Source organism: Micropterus salmoides, unplaced genomic scaffold (genome assembly GCF_014851395.1).
Source record: "Micropterus salmoides isolate LMB-PRFRI ecotype aquatic unplaced genomic scaffold, ASM1485139v1 Ms_hic_scaffold_11, whole genome shotgun sequence".
NCBI lineage: Eukaryota > Metazoa > Chordata > Actinopteri > Centrarchiformes > Centrarchidae > Micropterus > Micropterus salmoides.
Genome location: NW_024040152.1, coordinates 11,918,669 through 11,945,240, shown reverse-complemented (window position 1 = coordinate 11,945,240; position 26,572 = coordinate 11,918,669). Strand labels below are relative to the sequence as shown.

The following is a 26,572-nucleotide window of genomic DNA, read 5'->3' as shown; positions in this document are numbered from 1 at the left end:
GCCATTGTTAGCAATACCAGCTGATAACAACGCATTATGTAGTATTTTACACATACAAACAGTATCCCCCCCCCCCCCCCCCTACCTGACAATAGGCACCAGCAGTAGGCCTACATGAAGTGGCATTCTGACTGGTGTACATTGTGTAGCAGTCTGAGTAGTTACAGATGAACGAGGGGCAGTTTATCTGTGTTTGAGAGGGATGAAAGTCACATGATGGCGATGAGAAGCTAAAGCAATGAAGATGAAAGAGTGATAAGGGAATTGTGCAAATTCAACAATACACTTATATCTAAAAAGGTGGACTTGCCATGCTCATTGAAGTAAGATTTGACATAGTGGTTCCATTCATACCAGGCAGGCCATCTGCGACAAAAAGATGACCCATGATTAAAGACAGGGAAATAACAATGCCAGACAGCGTGGTGGTGGAGGAAATGAAGCCTACCTATGGTAGTAGTGGTTGTGGGAGACTTGGTGGTGGTGGTACTTGCTGTGCCTCCAGAGCTGGTAGTGGTTGTGGGGGACTGGGTGGTGGTGGTACTTGCTGTGCCTCCAGAGCTGGTAGTGGTTGTGGGGGACTGGGTGGTGGTGGTACTTGCTGTGCCTCCAGAGCTGGTAGTGGTTGTGGGGGACTGGGTGGTGGTGGTACTTGCTGTGCCTCCAGAGCTGGTAGTGGTTGTGGGGGACTGGGTGGTGGTGGTACTTGCTGTGCCTCCAGAGCTGGTAGTGGTTGTGGGGGACTGGGTGGTGGTGGTACTTGCTGTGCCTCCAGAGCTGGTAGTGGTTGTGGGGGACTGGGTGGTGGTGGTACTTGCTGTGTCTCCAGAGGTGGTAGTGTTTGCTGGGGACTGGGTGGTGGTGGTACTTGCTGTGTCTCCAGAGGTGGTAGTGTTTGCGGGGGACTGGGTGGTGGTGTTACCTGCTGTGCCTCCAGAGGTGGTAGTGTTTGTGGGAGCCTGGGTGGCTGCCATGTTTTCAGAGGCCATTGTTGTGCTTGTCAATGTGGGGGGGGATTCTGTGGAGGAACCTTGGACTGATACAAATACTAATGGTAAAAGTATTCCTAAAAGGAGAAAGTGCAGGGTACCCGTGCTGCCTGCCATTTTGGGAAACAAAATAGGAAAATATGTATTTAGTTTATGGAAACCAGAACATGTGAAATTAATTGCAGTTATTTAGGCACAATATGAGGGAAATTGCATTTATATTGAATTGGTTTACCTAAAAATAAATACTGGAATCATCTCAGAAAATGACTATAAAGTAAAGTGTCACCTTGAAGTTATACAAAAATTGCTAATGTGATACTTTTGAGTGAACCGTTTTTGGCCATTGATGGATTGTGGCAGAATTTTTATCACAGAAATGTGTGGTCCCCAGAGGATAAAGTCTACTGACTTAGGTTATTCCATGGCATTTCCTCTAGCGTCACCATAAGGTTGACATTTTAGTTTTTTAAGTTAAATGTTTCAACACCGGTTGAATGGATTGTCATGAGACATGATGCAAATGTTACCCAAAGGAAGAATACTAATTCTTCAATATAATAATACAATTATACAAAAAGGGACCTATTACAAAGTGTATGAAGAATGGAAAAAAGTTTGATACAGGAAAAATTCCAGCAACACTTGCAGTATAAAGAACAACTTCATTGTAAGACCACACTTAACACTTTTTGGCTTGTGGACGTCTTCTGGGTCTGCTTCTAGCCCCACAATGAGGTTGACATTTGTGGTTTCAACTCAAAACTTTGGTAAACCCTTAATTTATCCTCTTGTGTCACCCTCAGGTCAAAATTTTAATTTGTCCAATATTTACATTTGCCTTTTTTTCTTTCTATAAATGTAATTGACTATTAGAATACAATATAACAGTATACTGCACAATTAGCCTACATTATGCAGGCCGTAGAAGTGTGAAGTATGTATAAAAATATTATTGTCCCTTACTTTTAGTAGTTACTTACAGAAACCACTCCATCTTTTGAATAAAGCCATTCTCATTTCCAATACATAACACACAGGAGAATGTCATAGTCCAACACACTGGGAGAAGCCCTGTTGTGTCTTATTTCAACGCTAAACCTAGGTGTGGGAAATGAACACAACATTCCCAGTAAGGAGGTGGTTCAAGTGGTTCGGCGGGCCAGAAACCAGAAGTTACATAATGTTACTTAATGTAAATCAATGTAATTTACTAGTTTTTTTAACAAGCTAAACCATATTTTTTTCCTAAACCTAACCAAGTTGTTTTGTTGCCAAAACATTCCTAAGTAGTTCTGGTGCCTAAACCTAACTAAATGTGACGTTTGACAACGGGAACTACTAGTTTTATCTTGCAAGTCTAATTTTTGCTTATTGTTGCTAACTTGACCGTGTAGCCCTACCCTACACATAGAAAAAGATACCCAGGGTGTTCAAAAGCAACACTAAGAGACATTTACCACGTGTCATGGGTTTAGCTTATGACCAATACCAGCTAAAATAATGACATTCCCATCAGCCTCAGCTGTAGAGAGTGCTAATTGGCAAATGTTAGCATGCTAACATGCTAAATTTCTACAAAGATCATGGTGAATATTATAACTGGTAAACATCAGCATTTTAACATTGTCACTGTAAACATGTTAGGATGTTGACATAAGTATAGGGGTGTACAGAGTGTCTGTAGATTATAAGTTGTATTTCCCACAGTGTTTCTTGTAAAAATTAAATAAATTAAGTTCAAGTATCAGAGGTGATGGCATCCACTCAAAGTGAAAATGCAAGATAAAGTGTGTGTTTGGTAAAGACTTATGAACATGAATGGAAAAAAGAAGCAAAAAATAAATATAAGCAGACAGAGTGTAAACATATGTAAGCATGCATGCTTGTTTGTGTGTGTGGCAACATGTGCAAAACTGTAACTATGCCAACATGTGTGTCATCTATTCATGAGAGAGCTACAGCATGACATCTTCACTTTTGGGACAGTGACAGCCGAGTCCCAGAGTTTCAATGGCTCAACCTGCATTTATTCCTTGACAAACATCAATTTCTAACTATGAGTTTCCATTATCTAATACAATATGTGGCCCATACACACAAAATTTTCTTAACAATAGTATATTGACTTAATTTGTTATACTTTGGATAGAAAACACCAATCAACAGGCATGTCACCAATCTGTCTGTTCTGGAGAGGGATCCCTCCTATGTGGGCTATTGAAATAAAATTTATATGACTTGAAAGACAAGGTTGGTGGAAAGAATAGGTTGACTGATTCTACAATGTACCTGCAACATGCACTCATACCTGTGTCTTTTATAAAAGTTGTGGAGGCCATTATCACATTGGCAGAAAGGGATGGAGCTCTTTGTCCAGCCAGGAATTAAGTAATATCAGTCAAACCCTGGTAAAGTGAAGGGTAAAACAGACAATTAACATCAATGAAACAGCTGACATTATGTTCCGCTGTTATTGTCCACAAAGGTTTACATAGATGATATGACAAATCTCTGTTTGCAGAATTAACTGAGCAATAAAAAACTTAAGTTGTGTGTTGATAAAAGATCTTTGTGATGGATACAATATGGGCACAATTCAACTGTTTACCCATGCTGACAGTTTCTCTGGATTACAGGTGTACTCATTCTTTGAAATGCACCTAAGTAGTTCTATTGATACGAGTGAGCTAAGCCATGCTGTGGTCTTCTCTTTTTACAATCCTCTAATTGTGTTTGTGAAACTGATCTCATAGTTGTTTGTTTGAGTAATAATACAATAGTTTTATAATGTGAGATTAAAAGATGCACTTAATCTGTTTTAACATTTTTAAACATTTCTCACATTATTGGCATCCAGAACCAAAGCTTTGTTTAGAACATTTTAAGTTTAAGCATAACAAGACATTTTCAGCAATGGTAACGCCCTTATAAGGTTTTTCTTCATAATATTACTTCTATGTAGTGCGCCACAAGTATAAGTGTCTCTGTTTGCAGTGGTTTATTAGTGAACGCAATTAAAATGTGTTTGTTCCTCAATGATTCCACTTGGGAGAAGTCCTAAGTGGCACAACTTGTTTTTCCCTCTTTTGAATCCCACTGCCTCCTGTGGGCTCCACACCCTGGAAACTGAGTGACAACATTGGCCATTTTAGCTTTGAGGTCAAAATGCAACTAAACAATACATTTAATTGGAAAAAGGGAAAATTAAATTTCTTAGAGGACACTCACTCCAGAGGAACTTGAAAAATTCACAAATTTATTGTTAGTGATAGGCTTATTGAAAACATATGTATAATCTATAAGTTAAAAATAACATTTGTAACAGAAACATCAAAACATAACCACAACTTATGCCTGCTGTTTCATTCACTGGCTACAATAGTAGCACTGTTGACCTGCATCCCTGACCCTGTGATTACCTGTGCACAAATATCCGAGCTCTATTTAGCTGAATTTTAATCACAGCCACACAATTTTATATTAATAATCTAAAATCAGTAATGTTTCTATAAGAGTCCACTCACCTGCAGTGCACTTTGAAGGTTTTTTCTGTCAGCTGTGGTTGAAGTGAATAAGCTCTCTTTCTCTCTCTGGTGTTCCCTTTCTCAATTGCTCTCTGTCACCTCCCCCTTCGCCTCCTGCCCAAAGCACTGCAGTTGCAACGTAATAAGTGGAAACTCTCACCTGTGCAGCTAGTAAGGAGGAGACTAAAGGCCCGCTGTTGCTGGGTGGGTCTAAAGATGCCCCATAAAAATTTTGTAATGATTTTAATAAAAGGACACTCTGGGCATGTCAAAACTAAAAGCACTTGTTTCAAAATGATTCCATTATGACTGGTTATGAGTTTTGATGTGGACCTGAATCTGACCAACCCAAGACAGATCAAATGGTTAATTTAAACACTGTAATTCAGTTAAGTTGTAATGAATTACAAAAAAAAATAAAAAATTACCTTTTCTACTACCTTAAGCTAGCAAAATATCATTTAGTACAACCTAATGAAGGTCAACTTAACATAACAGAAACTATTACATTACAACACATCCCAGTCCCACTGAAACTCTTCACCTAGGATCACAGGTGAGGAGTCAGTGCCCTGTGGGGTGATTGTATAGGAAACCTTCTGGTTTCTGTTCAACATAGTATGAAATCAGACCCTCTTTCTCTGTCAGCCATAAAGCCGCCTTAGACTACAATGACCTCTTTGTGGCCAAAAAAAGGTAGAATTCTTGGGCACGACACGAAAGGCATTTGCACAATTCAGGTGAAGTAGTTTTTCATTGCAGCTGACTGAAACACATGAAAGGAGTTTGAGAGTTATTTCTAAAATTGTGTAGGTGGTACAATCGGTCCAGCTTTATACTGTATTTGTATTGTCACATTCTTATTTATGGGGTTCTCTATAGGCAGAATATAAGCTGTTTAGGTATTAGAATACGCTACGGAACACAATAATTAAGTAAAGACTATGTATCCAAAATAATGTATAAAAATGCCTGCTGTGATATTCCATTAAAGGATTCCTTCACATTGAAAGAGTTATCAATGTATTCCTTTTGGTCATGCAGAGATCCCTCCATAATGTAAGTGATAGGGCTGCAAAAATTGATTCAGCTGAAGCTATGTAAGACCAAAACAAATGGGTATCTTTCCAAGTTGCAGCTTTTTAATACGAAAGTCCCTCTTTTTGTCTCCTGGACAGTGTTTCCTGTGTGAGTGGAGCAGTGGAGGGATCAACACAAAGAGGGAATTTTACATTAAAAAGACAAACAATTGAAATTAACCACTTTTAATGGAATTGTGTTAGGAAGGGATTTTTCACCGGCCAGTATGGACAGGAGAAACAGTTATCAATAAACCTTTCCTTTTGGTCAGTTTTTTAAATTTTACAGAAAAGATAAGAGAAAAAAACAAAACAAACAAGCATACGCTTCTATACATTCAGACCTTGTGCCCATGTTTTCCTTGGATTTATCTAGATCCAGATATGACAATGTCCATTTTCTGGGAAACGTCTTCCCCTTATTCCTCAGAACGAATGTTTTTCTATTGCACATCTCTTACTGTGTCCATCCATTGTTTAAGACTAGCAGGTTCCTTTTTACTATGTAGATCAGTAGATCAGCAGTTTCTGAAATACTCAGACCAGCCCGTCTGGCACCAGCCACCATGCCACGTTCAAAGTCACATAAATCCCCTTTCTTCCCCATTCTGATGCTCAGTTTGAACTTCAGCAAGTCCACTCGACCACATCTACATGCTTAAATGCAACAGGTGTTCCTAATAAAGTGGCCGGTGAGGATATGTGGGAATGGTTTCCATTTATGTGCCCACACATTCTCAAACACTGATGTTTGGTATGAAGTTGTTAATTTAACTAATAACTCTTTAAATGTACATATAGACATGTCAGTATTGCTTAAAGACAGACTTGAAAACATTTAAATGTAATGTCGCAATCAAAATTCCTTTAGAACTGGTACATCTCCAGTCTACCCCTATATATGTGCAACTTTTTCAAATTGAAAAACTTAATCAAATTGCAGATAGTCTTTCTTTTCCCAGGGAGAGATTGGTCTTCACAGCCTACACAGGTACGTACATGTACATGAAAAGCACAGATATACCCAACATACATGCACAATAAACATGTTGTATCACATTTACATGCATCAGTTTGTTTGTTTACAGTGATTAACATGAAATTTTATCTAGTGCTTCTATGGCAGATAAAATAAAATATTGGGCCCTCTTCTCTAAATTTCAATGAACAATAGTGCACCATACTCTGATAGAAAACTGCTTATATCTTTGTGTATCCCAAAGTCAAAACTTTTGTAGTAGTTTCTCTGTGTAAATCTCCTCATCATTGTATTCCAAAATGCCCTTTATACACTGACACATTTTTCTGCTATCAACATGTTGCAAACTTATAGTCAAATGTGTGACATAACCTCAATAACCGAGACATTTAACAATGTAGATATTGCCTGTAGGCTCACATTTCACTTGAATGTGCAGCTTTACTTTGAAACCAAAGACTCCTGTACTGTACAATCAGTGGGATAATCAACTAGAAAGAAATGCTGCCCCCTTTCACACTTGATTTGCTAAGAGCAAGACATTTGATGCGTGGCTGAACAAACATAATCCTTTTAAATAATCCTTTTTCTGACCAGAATTTACAGACAAAAGTAATATACACTGGTTTATGTATTAACAAGATCTAATTAACTCGCAGAGATTTTAAATGTGTGCCAGGCTATTCCATTGTTTCACTTAATCAAAACTTTCTATGATATCGGAAACCATATCATGAGGAATAAATGAGGATTTGCCTTGCCTGTAGGAACTGTCTTGGAAATACTGAACAAAGGACACAGTATCCATAGTGACATAACAACATTAGGCAACAGGGACCCTTTAGTGTAAGTACAGAACATACATAGGACAGTGACAGTTTCATGCTCCAGCACACTGGAATAGAAATAGAAACTTCTAACTTTCAGCTCAAATTTGAGCGTGTTAATATCAGCATCAGATGAGCACTGAACAAAAACAAGTTCCTTTGTCATATGCTATAGGAAAATTATGTTGAACAAATTCAAATAGAACTTAATTAATACATATATCATACTTAATTAAACTAAAATAAATAAAAAACTGCAAATCCTTTGTAGTCAATAACTGGTAGGGGTCTACAATCCAAAGACATCATCAGACACTTCCTCACTGGTGATGCTCTGCTCAGACTGCAGCCTTTTACACTTTCCACTGTTTAACTATCAAAAAACTCCTTGGTTCACTGCCGGATTATCAATCTCGTAAAACGGGCAACTGCCCAGAGGCTCCAGACTATTACTGGGTCCTTAAGCTGCAGAATCATTGTGTGGCAATTAGTTTCGGGTAATTTGATCTATTGATCATTTGTTTAATTAGCACTAAATAGTAACATGAGAGTTCCCATGTTTTAAATGGGCCTCAAGGTAAAATCTAGTTTTAAAGCCTTTATTGTTTCAGTTATCGTGTGCTTAGTGCTTCATCAAAGTACCACAAGCTAATTACAAATTATTCCACAATGAACAGAAGGGGACGCCCTATAGAATTAACAAGCCCTTCCTCGATTGCCTTGTCTGTATGTTTAGGATCATTCTCCAGCTGCATTGTCCTAAAATTGTGGCTATGAAAATAGGGCTTTGATTTATATGAGTCCAAAGATGCCAAATATGATATATTTCAGGGATATTTTTTAGATTCTGAATTGTCACCGGCCACATGAATTTTGTTTCTCTTCACATAGACATTTCCACCATAAATTGGTGCAGAAAATGTCTCTAGAATGCAGGAAATTAAGAGTTTAATGCTCAACATAGCCTATTTCATCAATGAACATATCTTATCAATAACATTGGAGTATCTTCTTGTCTTGTTCTCGTGACTCCTATAATGCCCATTATCACGTCTCGTGGACTTCAGGGTTTCATCACACCCCTAATCTGAGCCCTTAAATGTCTTTTCAACACAAAATGACGCCCTTGTTAAGAGGTGTTTTGTTTTTTTAATAATACACTAACATCGAGAAACATTTTGGCACCAGAAAAACAAAGCCATGAGTAAAAGAGTAGGATTATTTCCTGTCGCGGGAATCCGACGCTTGAGATTGTAGGCAGGGTGCAAACTACGGGGAAGCTCGCTCCTCTTAACAAGACAGTAGCTCCCCTGATGGATCATGCGTACAAATTACTTTCATGATCAGAGAGGCTGCGGTCAGTTCATCCTGACTGATCATCTCGGAGTGTCGGGAGATTCAACTAATCAATGACTTTATGTTGCTGCGCACAGCGTCCTTCTTAATGGGGACACGATTCACCTATTTCACCTCTCCCCCCATTAATCAGAAGGTTAAGTTAAGTAAGACCCACCCTATCCGCGGATTTAACTCTGCACATCACTAGAACGCACCTATGCAGGCACATCTTACCATTAGAATGATGTGCCCATTAAATAAAAGTTCAAGTAACGCAAAAATACTGTAAAGCATTACAATTCAGAGACAATAATATTATAACTAACTAATTTCAAATGACAGTAACTAGTAATCTAGAATGTATTAAATTTTGGAAGTAATTTGCCAAACACTGGAAATTTGTATAAACTGATACACAAGACAGCTACATTATTTCCTTCTGGAATAGTGCAACATGGAGTCTTTATAGCCTATTAGTTTTTTCCTAGCTTTTACAATGAGAGCAATTTCAATTCAACTCTAAGAATATCTAAGATTTAACCAATCTTACTAAGTTTTTTTAGAATAATAATGACTTCCTTTGAGTAACTCTTGAATATTGATCACAGTGTTTGTTTGCTCAAGTGTTTTTTTGTTTTTACATATTTATCATTTTCATTTTGATTGTATTTTGTCTTTCCTTTGTGGGAGACCTAAAGTATAAAAAGTCTAAAGTGAAACGTCCCTTGGGTTTTTATTTTTCCCTCAGTGTAAAAAACATTAATGAAGAGTTGTAACAAGCAAATAGAAAATATATATGATGTTGTCACACAACGGAAATGTAAAAGGAGTATTTAATCAAGTGGTAGAACACTTGTAAGTTTATAGCCTGGCCTCTTTATTTATTTATTTTTTTTAAATAAAAGCACATTTTTGTCCAACATTTTTTTGTATTACTTCTTCAGGTCTTACAGACAGCTATGCCAGTACACAGACAGAACAGATGGATGCTGACCCTGAGTTCCTCCTCCAACAGAGGTAACAGTTGCACTGCATGCAGAGGCTTATTCACATTGTTTATAGGTAAGGCTCAGTAGACCAAATTAAGCAGCCAGGATGCAACTGGACTGTGTAACTGAATGACTAAGAAGATTAGACAAGATTTACCTACCTAGCAGTCGTCAGCACCACTATTCACACAGACTAGGTACATAGCAACAGGTCAGTGAGCCTTGTGAGCCACATTAGCGTTCACCATGGACTAGTAGAGAGACCCATTGAGAAGAAATGGGAGCTACCATTTCCTTGGGACCTCACATTATTGGGATTGTTTCCTCTCATCCTACAGTTAAGCTCCTGGCAAAGGTCAGTGTCCAGCTCTGTCTATACAATTTCCGATAGTAAGCTTCAATCCATGGTTCAGTTTTTTACGTGTGTTTGTTTGTATATGAGGTCGCAGTATGGCCGCATTATCAATACACTGTAATGTTACAATCCAACATCATTTGAGCAGAGGTATTCACCCCATGAGCTTCAATAGATAAAACACATTAACAGTAATTCTTTCCCCATTCAGAAGACCACAATGTGAGGTGAACATGCTTCATCATGATGCCATATATCCTACAGACTGTGTTTACTTGGACATATAAGGGAATACTGTGCACCTGCAGGTTCCTTTGGGTGAGCGTATGTTCCGTGAAATTTGTCATTTGTTTTGCTATTTGGATATCTCGTCAATAACACTTATAAACCACATTTATTTGCATTGCAGATATGCCCATACAATGCAATACAATTCTTGCCAAGGGAACAACATGTTACAGAGGACACAAGCCGCCAGCATAGACAACTTGTGGGTAAGGATCTTATACAATCAATGACACAAATTGCCTAATGAAATCTTTACTTTCAATTGAAAATACTTTACTTAGCTGGCTTAAATCTTTACAGTGAGGCTGGTCTGTTCAAGTTTCATGAGCCTTACATGTGCAATGATCAGTTTGTTTTGGGGGAAATATATTACAGATGACCTTCCAGTAGCCATCGAAAGGAACTGTCATTATGGAATACAAGTCTACCTATCACACCTAGCAGGGTTAAATGTAAACCAGCAACAAGTTGCATTGTCTTCCCTAGTTTCTGTAGCCAAAAGCATCCTTCTGTAAATGTACTTTACATCTCCTCAGTACATGGATAAATAGGGATATGGTCTGATGACCTGATTTGACTTAATTTGTCAGGTTCTGAAAGTAAGGGGATTGGAGCCATACCAGGTAGCCCAGACCGTACAACTGCCCTTCATAAAAGACTAACCAAAACCGAGAAAGACATACTGTCACTCAAGACCAGGATCGCCTGTGAGAGAGCATCATGGGAGAGGAGATTTGCAGAACTGCAAAGAAAACAGGAAGAGCTACATAATCAGGTGTGCTTGTGTATGTGTGTGTCGGTGGGGACTGAATACATGCTAACCCATGGGGACTTGTGTCACCGTAGTGACCAAAATTCAGGTCCCCACAGTCGAAGACTACTATTTGATGGTAAAGACTTGTTTTTAGTGTTCTGGTTTTGGTTAAGGTGCTAGGGAATGCATTTATGAGGTGTCCCCTTGGGGACAGTAAAACAAATGTATGTGTGTGGTTGAATTTGTGTGTATGACTTTGCTAATAATAATTTTATAACATTTTACTTAGCTTGCCTCCCAGGCTGGAGCGTTGGTGAAAGAGGACACATATGATGACCAGGGAGAGACAGGAGTGGACAATGGAGAAGTACTTGAGAAGTGTTCAAGTAAATAACAGTAACACTGAATTCATTCAGAAGTTTTTATACATGTATGGTTTTGAATTAAATACTGATGTCAGTGGCTACTCTTATGAACAGGTGGTCTCTCAAGAATGATACGCAAAGGGTTAAAGGGGTCATCAAGAGAAGAAACATATACAAGCAGTTTGTCAGGCAGCCAGTTATCCTCATCATTTGCACTGAGCTCAAGACCTGGCTCCTCCTCATCTTCAGCCACCAGGTACAGCCAGTGTTGGAAGAAGTACTCAAATATTTATCAAAAAAAGCAGCAATGAGGGGATTGTGTGCCTTGGTTAGGAGTGGCCATTATCTTCCTGGAGTCTTCCCAGGTTGCCTGATGACTGTTCCCAGGCAGGAAATTAGTACCACCATATGTAAATTGACGTTTTTAGGCCTTTAGTTTTTGTGTGGCTTAAACAAAGGAGATACCGTGCAAATTAGTGAGCTGTATCCACCAGATAGGTGGATGAATTTTTCTAACTAAAGACAGCTCAAGGCTAGCTGTTTCTCGTCTTTGTGCTAAGCTTAGCTAACTGGGTGGCTAGTTGTAGCTTCACATTTGCTGCATAGATGTGAAAGTAGTATTACTTTCTAACTCTCTGTAAATAAGCTTACTTCCCAAAAGTACTTACAAGAACCCCCCCCACATATTATATAAATATCACTGATGTTGCTAAAGCTGTAGATAGAACTTATCATAGTCATCTCTATCTTTATTGTATTAGTCACTGAACCATCTTTTCCTCCAGTGTGAGGTCACGGAGGACGTCCCAAGGGCCTCACCGGGTTTTTGTTCCTCACTCCCCCATGGACCTTGAACTGGGTCACCGGGTCAGGATCATGCTGCCGTATGGACGGATCAGCACAGGAACTATTCGTTTCCTTGGCCACCTGCAGGGGGAGGCAGATCTCCACCTTGGGGTGGAGCTGCAGACACCTGATCATGGGCTGCATGATGGCAGCCACAAGGGATACCACTACTTTGAATGGTAACTGATCTCATTTTCTTACTGTGTGAACACACGCAACATGTAGCTCTTAATGTGTCTCAGTGTGTGCAACCTGACATTCAGTGCTGCATTGGGATTTATTGTGTCCACCAATGTGTAACTCAGCACTGGGAACATTTCACTACTTTTTGAAAAGACAGTTCAAATGCTTCCTCCAAACCCTATATTATTGTGTGACCTTGTAATGCTCTAGCAGCAAAATCTGTTATTAAAATAAGATTCCCAAATCCTAACCACATAAAATTACATTAAAGTGTGTCTGAATGCATCACACTGCAGTCCTTATGTATTTTAACAGCCTAACAATGCCTCCAGACATACTGCCTTATGGCTGAGCCTAATATGCAAATCTCAGGTCTGAGGTAAACTTGGCAGGCATTTACGTGAACTTGCTTGCACCAATGACGCATTTGACTCACTGTTGTTGGAAACGGGTTTCCTTCTAGCCTTGTCTAGTAAAATACAATAAACACATAGACTACTGTATCCTACACATGGGTAAACCATGTGGACATACTTGAAACTACTTCAATGTGCTATTTCTTTTATGTTGATTTACCTCATGAGTTTAGTCCATTAACTCAAGGAAGATTTGATTCTGAATGAACTTCCCCATCATTTTAACGTTTTGTTATTTCTGTTTCTGTCCTTTGCAGCAAGCCCGGCTATGGTGCCTTTGTACCATTCCACAAACTACTGATGGCCTGGGAATGACACTATTATGTAAAGCTTCAAATTCAATCAAATCAAGTTCATTGTCACATCCACAGTCATACACAGTACAACACCTTCTTCAAAGCATTGGCACTAACAGGATAATTACCCTAACATATATGTTTATGATGATCCCGAAAAGATGCATGGAAAGACAGCCAGATGAATGCAGAACAGTAGTTAAGGCCATGGATTTAGACCTTTTTATAATGAGATACATCTCTGAATCAAAGTACATACATAAAAGGTATGTTTGTCATGTGTGTTTTGTCTGTTATTCACAATAAAAATACCATTTCATCAAATAATTGTGTGAGTTTCGGCAGACAGTAATGTTAGAGGTGCACAAAGTTGCTGTTCTCTTCTTGAGTTCGTTGCTGTACTAGTCCCAAAACAAGCACAAAAATTGTCTTAGTCTTACAGAGAAATTGTGAATTTCAAGAACATGGCTTAGCTAAAATATTTCAAGAAGCCAACCATAGCTCTGAGCACTGTTAACTGTTTTCTTTCTTGCACTGAGCTAAACTGCTAACATGCTTACAATGATAATGCTAGCATGGTAATGTTTTGCAGGTATAATATTTACCATGTTCACCTTATTAGTTGAAGTTACCATGCCAACATCAGCTGAGACAGGTGGCAATGTTATTATTTTAGCAGGCATTCGGTCATAAGCAAAAGCAGTCAGGGGATCGAAAAGATTACATTTCCTTGTCTGGGGACGATGAATGTGTTTACCAAATTTCACAGCAATCCATCCAATAGTTATTGTTTTAAAAGTCAACCTCATGGTGTTGCTATATCTAAATTCAGGGGCACCATGTGTGTCTGCACAAAATCCATCAAATAGCTATACTTCAGTCTGCACCAAAGTGGTGGCCGACTGACCAAACAACTAACATTGTCATCCGTGGGTCAGTTAAAGCATCTTTATAGAAAATTAAGCTATTATTCAACAGTAACTCCAGACTAGCCAAAAACTGTTTTCAATTGACATAAGTCTGTCACATGAATACACACTTCTTATTTGTTCAAGCTTGCAGCACAAGCTGCAGAGTAGAACATTTCTTGGTATGTAAAACCATTGGGCTCGCCCAAATTTTTAAGAAAAAAGGTTGTAGCAGATAAGTCTGTGCACAGGAGACACACCTGTGAAATTTAGTTGAGTAGGAATTTTAGGCAATACGTTGTGATGTAAGCATGAGTGAGTGCCAAGTTATTTAGTTCCTGTTAAACCTTGGATGCATATTTCAGATAGATGCATTAGCTAAGCGCAAGAAAGAACGATAACCTTACATTTAAGTCCAAATGACACACATAATATCTAACCTTTTTATACACATGCTTACTATAAATGTATATTACAATATACCTTTACAAAGTGATTTTCTAAGAGAACATAATCTGCATTTTCATGAGAACTAAACTTCACTTTTTTTTTTGCCATTTTTCAATCACACAGTAACCCAAATACTTGTGTAATGTTACAGTTGTTCTAAGAATGTTTCATTAATGCCGATTTACAGGAAAAGGGTGGAGACACACCAGCAAATTCCTTTCACTAGTGTCAAGTTTTTTTTCAGTTCCCTAGTAAGATCACCACTTATTGTAAGTCCTGTGTGTCGAAATATATTGTAGCAACACCTCACAGAGATAATAGTGAACAGCAAGCTGTTCTGGTGAACTGCAGTGAAAGTAAAAGAAAAATTAATACTTTGTACTGCCATTCTGTATTGCATGAGAACTTATTTTTGGACAAAGATTAAAATACATCACAATTGACACAATATGTAGTCACAACTCTAGAAACACAATCATAAATATTTTTGGTCAAGGGGCACTTTTCATCCAAAATATGGATGACAAGGTCACATTTGACTATAATGTCATACAAATACATATAACTTATAAATAGGAAGTCAAATTGCACTACAATGCACATTACACAGTGTTAACACGTCATGTAAGTTCATCAGAGGAATCATCAGAAAATCTCTCTCTGTGCCTTCAAGTTGAGGATCTCTGCAGCCAGTTTCTCTGCATCCATCAGATGTGGAAACATTTCCATGACTGTATCCACCTGATGCGGATTGAAGATGGCTTGGAGTTTCGTGCGGAGTTCCAACCTTTGTGAGTCAAATGCAGCAGAGGATGACTGCTGTTGGCCCCAGGAATGGTACTGATGGCCTTTGCTAGAGCAACAAGAGTTGTGTGAGTGTGAGTAATGGACCGAAGACGGGAGACCACATGATGTCCTGGCTTGGGGGAGCCCCAGAAAGGGATCTGACCAGTAATTTTGCTGATGATGTGGGGCTCCGCTGTAATGGAGATGGCTGGGGAGGCTGTGTTGGTGTGGCACACCAGGCGGGAACATGTGAGGGGGGTGGGTGTCATATTTGGGTTGACGCTTGGAGTTCAGTTTTCCATGATGTTGATGATGATGGTAACAGCAGGACTGGCTGTTGTTATTTTTCTCCGAATGCACTGAGGCATGTCTGGGTCCAGTGAGACCACTTTCCAGGGAACTGAGCCTATGGGAGTTGCTGAGGCAATGCGAAAAGTCAGAGTAGTGACTCTCATAAGAGCCAAGGCCAGAATCCAGGTACTCATGAGAGATGTTGGCATAGTAATGACTGGGCATCGAGTGCAGCCCAGGCCACTCTTTCTGACATTGGCCTCCTGTTACAGAACGGGACATATGATTCAGACTTTTTCTGGGATCCTCCCAGTACAGCAGTGTATTTTCACTAACCTGACCGGGATGTGAAGAACTTTGCTGGTCTCTAGTGTACTCAGAGTCATGAGGATCAGCTTGAAGCTGTCTGGGTGGTAATGTGGCATTTCTCTCTTCTTTTAAAGTGGAAATTTGGGCTTTCTCTCGCAGTTCATCAGCCAAGGATAGGTAGGACTGGTTTGCCCGCTCTGGGTGGTAGAACTTACATTTGATGCCGTAAGTGCACTTTTTGTCTGAGGAAAACCAAATTGGATACACACACAAAAGGTTATAGGTCATGTCATTTGAGAACGACATTCCTTCCGTGTCCGAAACCACTAAAAGAATGAAAAGTCTAACAGTACACAGTGAGAAAATACTGTATATTGCAGCAGAAGGGTTCCTCTTCCTGAACTCTGTGCTAATCATATTATCTTACCATAGGGGCAGAGCTGTCTCTTTTGCTCCGTAGGCAGGGGCTTTTTCCTAAGGAAGTTGTCTAGACTGGGGCCATGGCGACCCAGTGGGTCATCTGGGGGCATGAACCTGAACCAAAAAAAACAAAACAAAACAGAAGTGACTTATCACTGATGTCTTCATCTACATGTGACAAATCAGCTGGGTGCAACATAATTGTGTTTCCCTGATTACACCATCACAATGCAATATGCCTTCAGGAACAACATTAACATTAAACAGGAAAAATGTGAAACCTGCTCAGGCCCAGCTAGAAGAACAGGCTGACTGCTTACTTGTCATTCACAAAGGAGTACATGAGGAGTCTCTCCTCGATGCATTTCTTCCACTCAGGTCTTTCTCCTTGAAGGTCACGGTAGGTGTCATTGGATACGATCACGCCGTCTGACTCATATGCCAACTTGACGATAAAGCGGTCATCATAGCAAACCACTCGCTTACCCCCAACACGGCGTGATGGAGTGAAGACCACTATTTTCTGTTTTTCAAGCTCCAACAGGATGTGTTGATCTGAAATCGCAAACAATCATTAGTCAGGTTTCTGTCAAAGTTTTTCATTGTATAAACGTTCATAGCTTTGTTATGGAACATGACAGAGATTTGTCTTTATCCACAACCGCATGTTAAGATATAAAAACCACAGTGCACCAGCAATCAATCACAGAACACAAAAGACATCAGAAAAGCTATTAAATCACCTGCACAAACATCATAACAATCTCTATGTACATTATATCATATTACTCTACCTGCGAGGTGAGTGAAATATAAGAGAATACACACAACTGAAATTAAATGAGCCTGGACCAGGTTACATAAAAGCTAGATGGTTGTCTGACTGAGCTACTGATTTACATACACATACACTCAGACACACTTTTCTAACTTCTCACTGTCAATGATTGTCAGCAGTTAACCACAAGGTTTACTGCAAGTAAACTAGGTGTGGAAGAAAAAACACAGCTGGACTTCCTGATGGGGCTTTCCCATGAACAGGCTAATTTTTACTTCCTTGTTCCCAGATTGAAAATAGAACCTCTGGATTGCTCCACCCAGGCTCCACAGTTACTAAATCATGACAGCCACAAGGTGATGACGAATCAGTTTAAACAGATGGTAAGTCAGAACTGAAGGGGCCTCTTGGATGAGAGGTGAAACATCCTCGGGTCTCTTCAACCTAGTCCAGTTGCCCTTGATTTTAATCTTCCTTGGACAACTATGACCTGGATGATTGAGAGCATTCACAGAAATCACAGATACAAGAATATGCATATCTACAGCTACAGTGTTAGAGAAGATTAATCAAATTCAAATTTCTTGGTAAAAGAAAAGCTCTATAGAGAAAGAAATCTCAGTGATTTAATTGAACTTCATGGGACAAAGCAAAAAACACTGATCCCTGGCTAATAAAGGAAGAGAGGAAAATATGCTTGATCGCTTTCTACCAACACTCCTACCAACACCTCTCAAGCCCACTAATTAACATGTTATATCTTGTTTGTATAATCTAACAAATAGTGTAAAATGACAATTCATTTTCATGAGGGCTAATCCTTTGCCGGTACCAGTTGCCAGCAGGTACTCCGGGAAGTTATTGCTCCCAGTCAAGAAATAGAGAAAGGAGACAACCCCTTGTAAAACAGCAGTTGTTTTTACACTTCGGTTTTTGTACAGATTAAATAGATAGATTAATAGATAGAATGTGTTAATTGGTGAGCATAGAGGTGCCGGTAGGTGAATTTTGTTACAGTTAAGTCGTAGCAGTCCAGTCCAGCTCATCAATGCTGGTTTGTCCTACCTATGTGACGTACTGTACACTAGGAAAGTGCAGAGATAATCTGTTCTTTCAAACGATGGTTATCTGATAGCTCAAACATAAATAATAGGCTGCACAGCTCTTAACCTTATGTGCAGTGCTTGTATACGCTAGTTTTGTACAGAACTGAACTGAGCTGAACATGATAGCTTGGACTAGATTGAAACAGATTGAATGTACAACTAAATAAAGTTCTTTGAAGTGATCTTAACAGATTCAAATCAGCAAAGTGATTCATCATTACCGCCTCTAGTATCTACTGTATGTTAATGGTGTGAAGGTAACTTAAAAAAGTTAACTAGTTAGCCTGGCTTACCTGGTGGCCACTTGACTTTGTGACTGCAAGGGTCAATAATAACTAAAAAAAAGGTCAATGTCATTTATATTTGAACCAGACCCCCTTTTAAATGGGGCTGTTAGGGTCTACTTGCTTATGGTTTAGCCAGTGGGATTGTTTCTACATTGACCGAGAAGTGTCTGTGTGTCTACACTACCTCCAATCTGTTTGATGAAAACCATCTGTCTGCTTGGTTGTACATTTCTTATCCTCACCTGTTATGGGGGTATCAGGTCTGGGCTGCTCTTTGCGCCAAGTGGGAACAAACACAGTAATAGTATTGTGACCTCTGTCCAGAAAGAAGTCACATGCCAGCTGGATTCCTCGGCATGAGAACACTTCTTTGTTGCCATGACTGTAAAAACAAGAACATAATAGTACAGGAGTTCAAATAGTCTGTCTTAGAACATTTCCTTTGAGTGAATCTACCCTGGGGCTATTACTTACTGTGAATTGAATACATTACACTTCATATCTATTTAGAGGAGGAGATTGTGAGGTGTGTGCCTAAAATTTGCATATTGTAGCAGTGACTTTTACAAAAATGCAGGGAGGGTGGTGAACACCCTTTACAACACCCACTTTAGTTGTTAATTGTATGTTTTTGTGTATAGCAAAGGTTCTACAGTTCAAAGTAGCAAAACATAACATCTTTGAAAATTAGTGGATGGTCAATGAATACAGAAAATAACAATAACAACAATAATGTAGATTACCTCATGGCCACATTGCTGCCGTCGATAACGATTGGCCTCAATTCTGTGTGTGCAGTATGTTGTGGTGTGATTTTGCAGGGTCCAAGTTCCCAACTGGAAGGCAGCAGAGGATCCTTTTGGCCTACGCTCTTCTCATCGCAGTCAGAACTGGACAGGCAGGGTGCAGTACAGGTCCTGCTCCGGACAAGCTCTCCCAGCACCGCGTTGGTGTCTGTGCTTAGGCTCAACTTCCTCAGAGCAGCCTTCACCTCTGCTGAGGAGTAACCCAGTTTCCTGAAGAAGTCTATTCTGAGCAGGAGGTCCTCACTGTCTGGTTCGAGCACTGTCAGGTTTGAGCTCTGGCTGAAAATTGCCTGATCCATCCTGGAGCATCTGTGTCACACAGCCCCAGGGTGGTATTCATCGACTGACTGAAGGAAAATTACATTTAATTAAGAATGTTCTGACGTGATTAATTGATTAATAAAATAAATGGCAGATTAACCTGTAATGAAAATATTCATTACGGACCAATTGCCTTAATTTTTAGTACTCTCATAAATTATATTTACCTGTAATTTAATTTCTATTGTCACGTTATTGTAATATGGTGAATCTGATAAAGCTACAAATAGGCATTAGAAAATGTCCCTTAATGTAAACGTCTGTATGTTGTAACTGTCAACAGCGTTGCTTTACCCTGACAGTAGGTAGTTTGCAGGTCTACTCAGCTTTCCTGTCGGCCTCCGTTAAATAAAGAGAGCAGAACATAAGAAGAACAAACGCACTGTGGGCCTCTACACGTTTTGCTACTCGTATGAACATATAAAAGACTAATTAACGTCCCTCTACTTCATAAGACACAACGAGTGTGTAGATCTACGCTACACAGGTGACAAAGTTTCCAACGGGACATTTCCACTGCTAACAGGCAGGTTAGGCAACAGCCCATTTCTCCTCAAAATATCTCTGAAAAGGCAAACCTACGACTTACCTTCACTGTGTGTAACTCTCTCCGTGTTCCATTTGTCAGAAGAAGTCACTTATAACTCTTGTTAATGTTTCGAAAATACAGTAACTTTGACACGCTTCGGTTTTCACAGCACCTCACCTCCCACTTGGAAAATGGTTTCTTCCCTTCTTCTCTTCCTCATGACGAAGGCATGCTGAGCCTTCCAAAGATTTGCATATATCATAGATAAGATACGGTGTTTTTCCTGTGGCTGTCAGTGAGTCACGATGTTGTACACAGCTTTTGTACAGTGTGTGTGTGTGTGTGTGTGTGTGTGTGTGTGTGCGTGCATATTCTTTGCTCTTACTGTTGTCCCTTAAGGCAGTTTACAGAATACAGTGACATTAAAAACAATTGCAGGAAATTGCAATTGCAAAAATTATTGCAGAAAGTAAAATGCAGGTAAAGCTAATGTCTTTGTGTGTTGAATGTAGTAGTAATGGCAGTAATTTGTAAATGACCTTACTCTGTGTTTTAGAAATTCTTATATATTTTGAGGTAACTTGATGTAATTTTTACTGGTTGGTTTTAAAGGTTCTCTGCATTTTCACAAACGTTTTGTTGTTGTTGACACTCCAACTAGAAGATTCATGTGAGGAACAATTCATTAGTTTGGGGCGAAATATAAAATTGATGATGGTTGAAGTAAAGCCAGAGGCTTGAGACTGGAACAATGCCTCTGTCATTTTTTTTTTTTTTTGTGGCGTAACCATACCCTTTGTGTTTAATATCAGTGGATCTCCTCCCCTCCTTTTTACATTATAAATGAAACAGAATCACATCGGGGACAATACGCCCCCTAGTGGTGTGGGGCAAAATAACTAAAGTACCCACACCTATGAATTTTTCTATGCAGTCTGACTTTTGTTCATGTGTAAAAGTGAATCAAAGACACAGATACCACGCTCTCTGAACGAAAAAAATACGAGGATATAATAATATTATATTGTGTTTCCATTAAAGGAAGTGAAATCAACTCATACTCTGATAAAGCTACTAGCTTATTTGCTATTAGAACAAAACCTGCTTATACAATTAGCATTCCGATTTTTAAAAAATGTAGTGAAGATTAGTAAACCATCATTTAGTCATATAGCTACCCATGTAGAAATGGGGACAGAATTGAAATTATGTTTTGATTTGTTTGAGACTGTATTGGAAAGAAACTCAAGTACTGAAGTACAATTTTATGTTGCTTTATGCTTCAATTCCATTACATTTCCGACAGAAATATTGTACTTGTCACTCACTGCATTTATTTGACTTACTTTGCCGTTCAGATATTATTTCATACACAAAACCTATGATCAACCTATGAACAAATAAAATATGATGTATTTTTATCACACTACAATATACACAATAGTTTAAACAAACCAAACCTTGACAATCTACAACATTAAAATTCTGCTTACACATTAATTATTGGGGCAACATCATACTGTACACACTGAAATCACATTCAAACATGTCGGGTCTTTTCAGTTGGGGGCGTCTTCACCCTTTTTACCCTGTTCATTATTGTGTATTACTGTAATAATAACCGCACACATTGCAGCTACTGTTTACATTGACAGCTCATGTCTGCTTGTGCTATAATTTGGCCACTAGATGTCACCTTTACTCCATGTTATCCCGCTATATAGCTCTCACGAGGGAGATAATGGAAGATGTTGGTCTGCAAATGGTTGTGTGGCTTTAGTGGGGTGGTAAAGTTGTTAAGTTCTGTGTAGTGTGTGTGTGTGTGTGTGTGTGTGTGTGTGTATGTGCGCGTTTGTAAACAACCCTTTGTGTACAGGGTTAATGGCACGGTCGAGTTGGGATCACACTGCGTGTAGCTGGTTAATGGCATATACACAGCTGAGTTCCGGAGAGTGGAGAAAGTAATCAGGTCCAGTTGCCAGGCGGTTGCTTCCTCTAAGGGCCCACACCACTGGTCCCAGGTGTCTGCAAGGCCTGATATTACTGCAGGGCAATGAGCTGCAGCCAGCAACGATGAGTTGGGGTGAACACGCACACACACATTGAAGCTCAGTCTGAAAGAAAAGAAACCGAGAGCACACACATATATTCACACCTTTGTATAAGTCAGTTATACATGACTTTATATGTGGGAGAGTTTCCAAGTGCATTTTGAAGAAATATCAGTTGTATCACACTTGGCATGATGGACTGTTATGTAGTATTTTATTGAATGCAACCTGTAAATGCTCCATTTAGCCTACAGTTGTCTGTGGTTGAGTGCATTGTTTTGTAATTTATGGCTAGATTATGTTGGAAGGCATCATTGGCATCCAGAAAGCTATTGTTCAGTAATGCTTGAACCTTGTTGAGAATCCAAGCGCCCAAGATTTGATGAGATTAGTGCAGATTGGGTATTGTGAACATCAAACGCTTACTTCCCTAACATCTTGGCTGGAGGCATCACTGTGCTCAAAGGCATATCTTTTTCTTCCAGGCAGGTGTAGTTTGGCAAGGCTTGTTAAACCTTAGACAGTTGATCAAATATTCATCCAGGCTCATTGTGCTGCTGAGAGCTTTTGGATGTGGTTAGGATAGTGCCGTGCTGATAAAACCAGCTTTGTAGTGCCTCAGTGCTGGCCTCCCTTTGCTATTGCTTTCGTTGACTGCCCCGGTCAGCCGTCTGTCAGAAAAATTAATTTTTGTATGATTTCTTTAAAAAGAACTAAAAGAAAGAAAAGGCAGCCTTTAACTGGAGTAATCCATCTTGCACCATTGGTGTCAGAGTGATTCACGATTTCCAATTTAGCCATGGTTTGAATCCAAAGTAAATCAGGCAGGACGGCTCCACCCTTTGTGCAGCTGGACGACAAACCCTCAGTGACAAGAGCCTTCAAATGAACATATCCCCCACATTCATCTTATTCATTTATTACTTCAGACACCCCGCTACTTGTCCTACATAGATCAGCAAGCATAGACCTCCTGACATTGTGTGTGGGTGTAGACGAGCTAAAGCAGTAAAACTTGCTAGGTGGCCATAGCATTGATAGAAGATTGGATAAAAGAGCAATAGAATGGAGAGGGCCAAGGTTTTTGAGTCTGTGTTTAATTAGATTTGCTTTGATTAGTGACAACTGAATTCCCTGAGCAGGATATGAGCACAGAATTGCAATGTGGACTACTACTGCCTGCTGTTCATCTACCCACCGAGATGTACTCTGGAAGCATTTGTATTTATCTAGACATCAGTTACCCAAATTCTTTTTGGTTTTGGTTTGTCAACCTTCATACTGGCTGGCAATTAATCAAGGTGTATTTCTTACCTCTTTAATATGTAATTCTACTACACATATGCAGCCTTCCTTGTCATACTACCAAATGAAGGGGACTTAACAAAAGTAAATAAATATGATTGTTGCTCTTTAAAGTTGCTGTAATGACCTGGGCATTATATTCACTGAAAAAATTCTAAACGCAACACTTTTTTTTTGCCCCCATTCATCATGAGCTGAACTCAAAGATCTAAGACTTTCTCTATGTACACAAAAGACTTATTTCTCTCAACTTTGTTCACAAATGGTCAAAATCTGTGTTAGTGAGCACTTTTGCTTTGCTGAGATAATCCATCCACCTCACAGGTGTGGCATATCAAGATGCTGATCAGACAGCATGGATATTGCACAGGTGTGCCTTAGGCTGGCCACAATAAAAGGCTACTTGAAAATGTGCAGTTTCACTGTATTGTGGGGATCCGGGGGGGTCCGGAAACCAGTATCTGGTGAGATCACCATTTGCCTCACACAGTGCAACACATCTCCATCGCATACAGTTGATCAGGTTGTTGATTGTGGCCTGTGGAATGTTGGTCCACTCCTCTTCATTGGTTGTGCGAAGTTGCAGTCAGGTCGAGAGCCCGATGAAGACGACGAGCATGCAGATGAGCTTCCCTGAGATAGTTCCTGACAGTTTGTGCAGAAATTCTTTGGTTATGCAAACCGATTATTGCAGCAGCTGTCCGGGTGGCTGGTCTCAGACGATCTTAGAGGTGAAGATGCTGGATGTGGAGGTCCTGGTCTGGTGTGGTTACACGTGGTCTGTGATTGTGAGGCCAGTTGGATGTACTCCCCAATTCTCTGAAACGTCAAATGAACATTCAGTTCACGGGCAACAGCTCTTGTGGACATTGCTGCACTCAGCATGCCAATTGCACGCTCCCTAAAAACTTGTGACATCTGTGGCATTGTGCTGTGTGATGGAACTGCACATTTTCGAGTGGCCTTTTATTGTGGCTAGCCTAAGGCACACCTGTGTAATACCCATGCTGTCTGATCAGCAGCTTGATATGCCACACCTGTGTGGTGCTCACTAACACAGATTTTGACAGATTTGTGAATGATGATTGAGAGAAATAGGCCTTTTGTGTGCATAGATAAAGTCTTAGATCTTTGAGTTCAGCTCATGATGAATGGGGGCAAAAACAAAAGTTTTATATTTTGTTCAGTGTAGCGTCACATATCTTAACAGTAACATTACTTGGCTATGCACAGGACTGTTTAGCTCATGATCAATGTCATATACTGATGTTATTTATTGAGGTTTATTGTGACCATTGCATGGTTAACGTGACCGTAGTTCTCAGCCAATGCTAAACTGATGATAGTAATGTAATGGTCCACACCGACACGCAGCCTTTGCATCTACCTCTGATTTGGCCTCAAACACACACAACTCAAAGCTCCTTCTTCACTGTGCTTTCTTTGTTTGCAAAACATGATCATGCTCCTGCACACTGAACATACGGTGCTGATCACAGAAAAAGACACACATTCTTTCAGAAACATACACATTCTCTCATTATCACACACACACGCACCTACACACACTTCTTTGTCCTTTAGTTTAGTGCATTTAAGTTAGATTTCATCTTGTGTGTTTTCCTTTTGTTTATCTGTTAAATGCATGTGGTTATAGCCTACATGCTGGTATTAGTAATAATAATAATTACTATATTATATATAGTAATTGCTATATACTATATATATATATACTATATATATTATAATTATTTAATGTAACTATTAATACCATTTAATCCCATTCCTATCTATTTTTGTTTGCACAAATGAAATAATCACTGTTAGTGTTTTCTTTTTGAGAAAGAAAAAGAAATTTATGTAATTTGGGTGAACTGAGCTTTTAACTGTCCAACAACCATGCAAACACTTGCTGCTTTTCTTTTAAATAAATGTGGTTCAACCAGCCATAGATCATTTAAGGAAAATTGTGTATAGGTGCACTGGATCCCAGTGCAGCTCCAGCCTTTGCAGGTGTAACCTCAGCATGAAGCCGCGGCCTCGTCCAAGAGCACCAACAATGTTCTGATTAATTGTTCCTGTCAGCCCAGGTCATTTAGGGCTACCTGTTATTCTGCATATTACTCATATCTGCCCCAGCAAAGGCAAACACTCGCAGCTATGCATGAGGATGTGCCGGTACAAGTACACATGGTCGCTAGCACACACAAAGACACACAAACAAAACCGCTTCCAATGCCCAGCCTCATGTGTGATAGCAATTCATGCTCAGGAAGCCAGGCAACGCTCCAAGGTATTCATTACTATTGATGTCAGAATCCACAACAAGAAGTGATGGCTGAACCTCCTGCAGTCTGTACTGTTTAAAGCCGAGCTCCTCTCCCCCAGCTGTTGCTCTCTGTCTTCACTTGGGAGGGGAAACTGATGATTAATGCACTCTCTGCTGGGATCTCGGGGAAAGAACCTAGAGTTTCTGCTGAAGTGCTTCGCTCATATTATGGTGATTCAGTCACACAATATCTAGACTGTGGCGCAATGCTGAAAAATAACTGCATCATAATTGAAAATCACGATGGTCTCACATTCTGCCATGTGTGTTACTGTGCTGCTCAAGATAGATTAGGCCGATGCCTGTTTGCTCAGAGTATTATCTGGAATGAGCTGCTGTTTTTCAGTTCCAGCAACCAATTCAAGTTTCTGAACTTGTACCAGCCTTTATCAATCAAGAATGTTATTGCCTATAGGAACTAAGCAAAAAAATAATAATGCTTTCTATAGGAATTTTGTCAGAGAAGACCTTTCCATTCTGCTGAGTAAAAAAGGTCAAATCAAATCATTCTAATAGCTGTTCTGTCTTCTTGCATTCAGTGATTTTTAGTTAGTTTGATGTCTCTTGCCCTCAGGACCCCAGTTCTTTGCTGATGGTCCTCACTGTTGGTGTTTAACCTGTATACTGATAACACAGACTTGATTTGGCTTGGTGGTGCGGCTGAA

General features: G+C 39.6%; 2 protein-coding genes across 4 annotated transcripts; one reads left to right on the top strand and one right to left on the bottom strand.

Moving 5' to 3' along the window:
* The first annotated feature begins 10,301 nt into the window (after positions 1–10,301).
* On the top strand, positions 10,302–13,525 carry LOC119897294. Its single transcript, XM_038710900.1, has 7 exons — positions 10,302–10,401; positions 10,493–10,577; positions 10,962–11,146; positions 11,415–11,511; positions 11,605–11,746; positions 12,276–12,515; positions 13,193–13,525. The coding sequence occupies exons 1-7, from the start codon at positions 10,327–10,329 to the stop codon at positions 13,248–13,250; spliced, it is 882 nt and encodes a 293-aa protein (XP_038566828.1). The 5' UTR covers positions 10,302–10,326; the 3' UTR covers positions 13,251–13,525.
* A 1,436-nt stretch (positions 13,526–14,961) lies between these two features.
* Positions 14,962–20,435, bottom strand: LOC119897293 (endoribonuclease ZC3H12A). Of its 3 annotated transcripts, XM_038710899.1 has the most exons (7): positions 20,283–20,435; positions 19,310–19,719; positions 18,809–18,948; positions 16,716–16,950; positions 16,403–16,509; positions 16,003–16,217; positions 15,515–15,929 (listed from the first exon to the last, which is right to left on the bottom strand). In XM_038710899.1, the coding sequence occupies exons 2-7, from the start codon at positions 19,669–19,671 to the stop codon at positions 15,666–15,668; spliced, it is 1,323 nt and encodes a 440-aa protein (XP_038566827.1). In that variant the 5' UTR covers positions 19,672–19,719; positions 20,283–20,435; the 3' UTR covers positions 15,515–15,665. The 3 variants fall into 3 exon arrangements, with proteins under 3 accessions (XP_038566825.1, XP_038566826.1, XP_038566827.1); XM_038710897.1 differs by having other exon boundaries at positions 14,962–16,217; XM_038710898.1 differs by lacking the exon at positions 20,283–20,435 and adding an exon at positions 19,861–20,146 and having other exon boundaries at positions 14,962–16,217.
* Positions 20,436–26,572: the final 6,137 nt, after the last annotated feature.

What these genes read in the sequence shown, in the direction of transcription:
- LOC119897294 (XM_038710900.1), top strand. Translation starts at nt 10,327, where the DNA reads ATGATGCCATATATCCTACAGACTGTGTTTACTTGGACATATAAGGGA. An exon ending in AGTACTTGAGAAGTGTTCAA is followed by an intron (nt 11,512 to 11,604) that starts GTAAATAACAGT and finishes TCTTATGAACAG; the next exon opens with GTGGTCTCTCAAGAATGATA. An exon ending in TCCTCATCTTCAGCCACCAG is followed by an intron (nt 11,747 to 12,275) that starts GTACAGCCAGTG and finishes CTTTTCCTCCAG; the next exon opens with TGTGAGGTCACGGAGGACGT.
- LOC119897293 (XM_038710897.1), bottom strand. Translation starts at nt 19,671, where the DNA reads ATGGATCAGGCAATTTTCAGCCAGAGCTCAAACCTGACAGTGCTCGAA. An exon ending in GGCAGCAATGTGGCCATGAG is followed by an intron (nt 18,949 to 19,309) that starts GTAATCTACATT and finishes TTGTTTTTACAG; the next exon opens with TCATGGCAACAAAGAAGTGT. An exon ending in TACTCCTTTGTGAATGACAA is followed by an intron (nt 16,510 to 16,715) that starts GTAAGCAGTCAG and finishes TTTTTGGTTCAG; the next exon opens with GTTCATGCCCCCAGATGACC.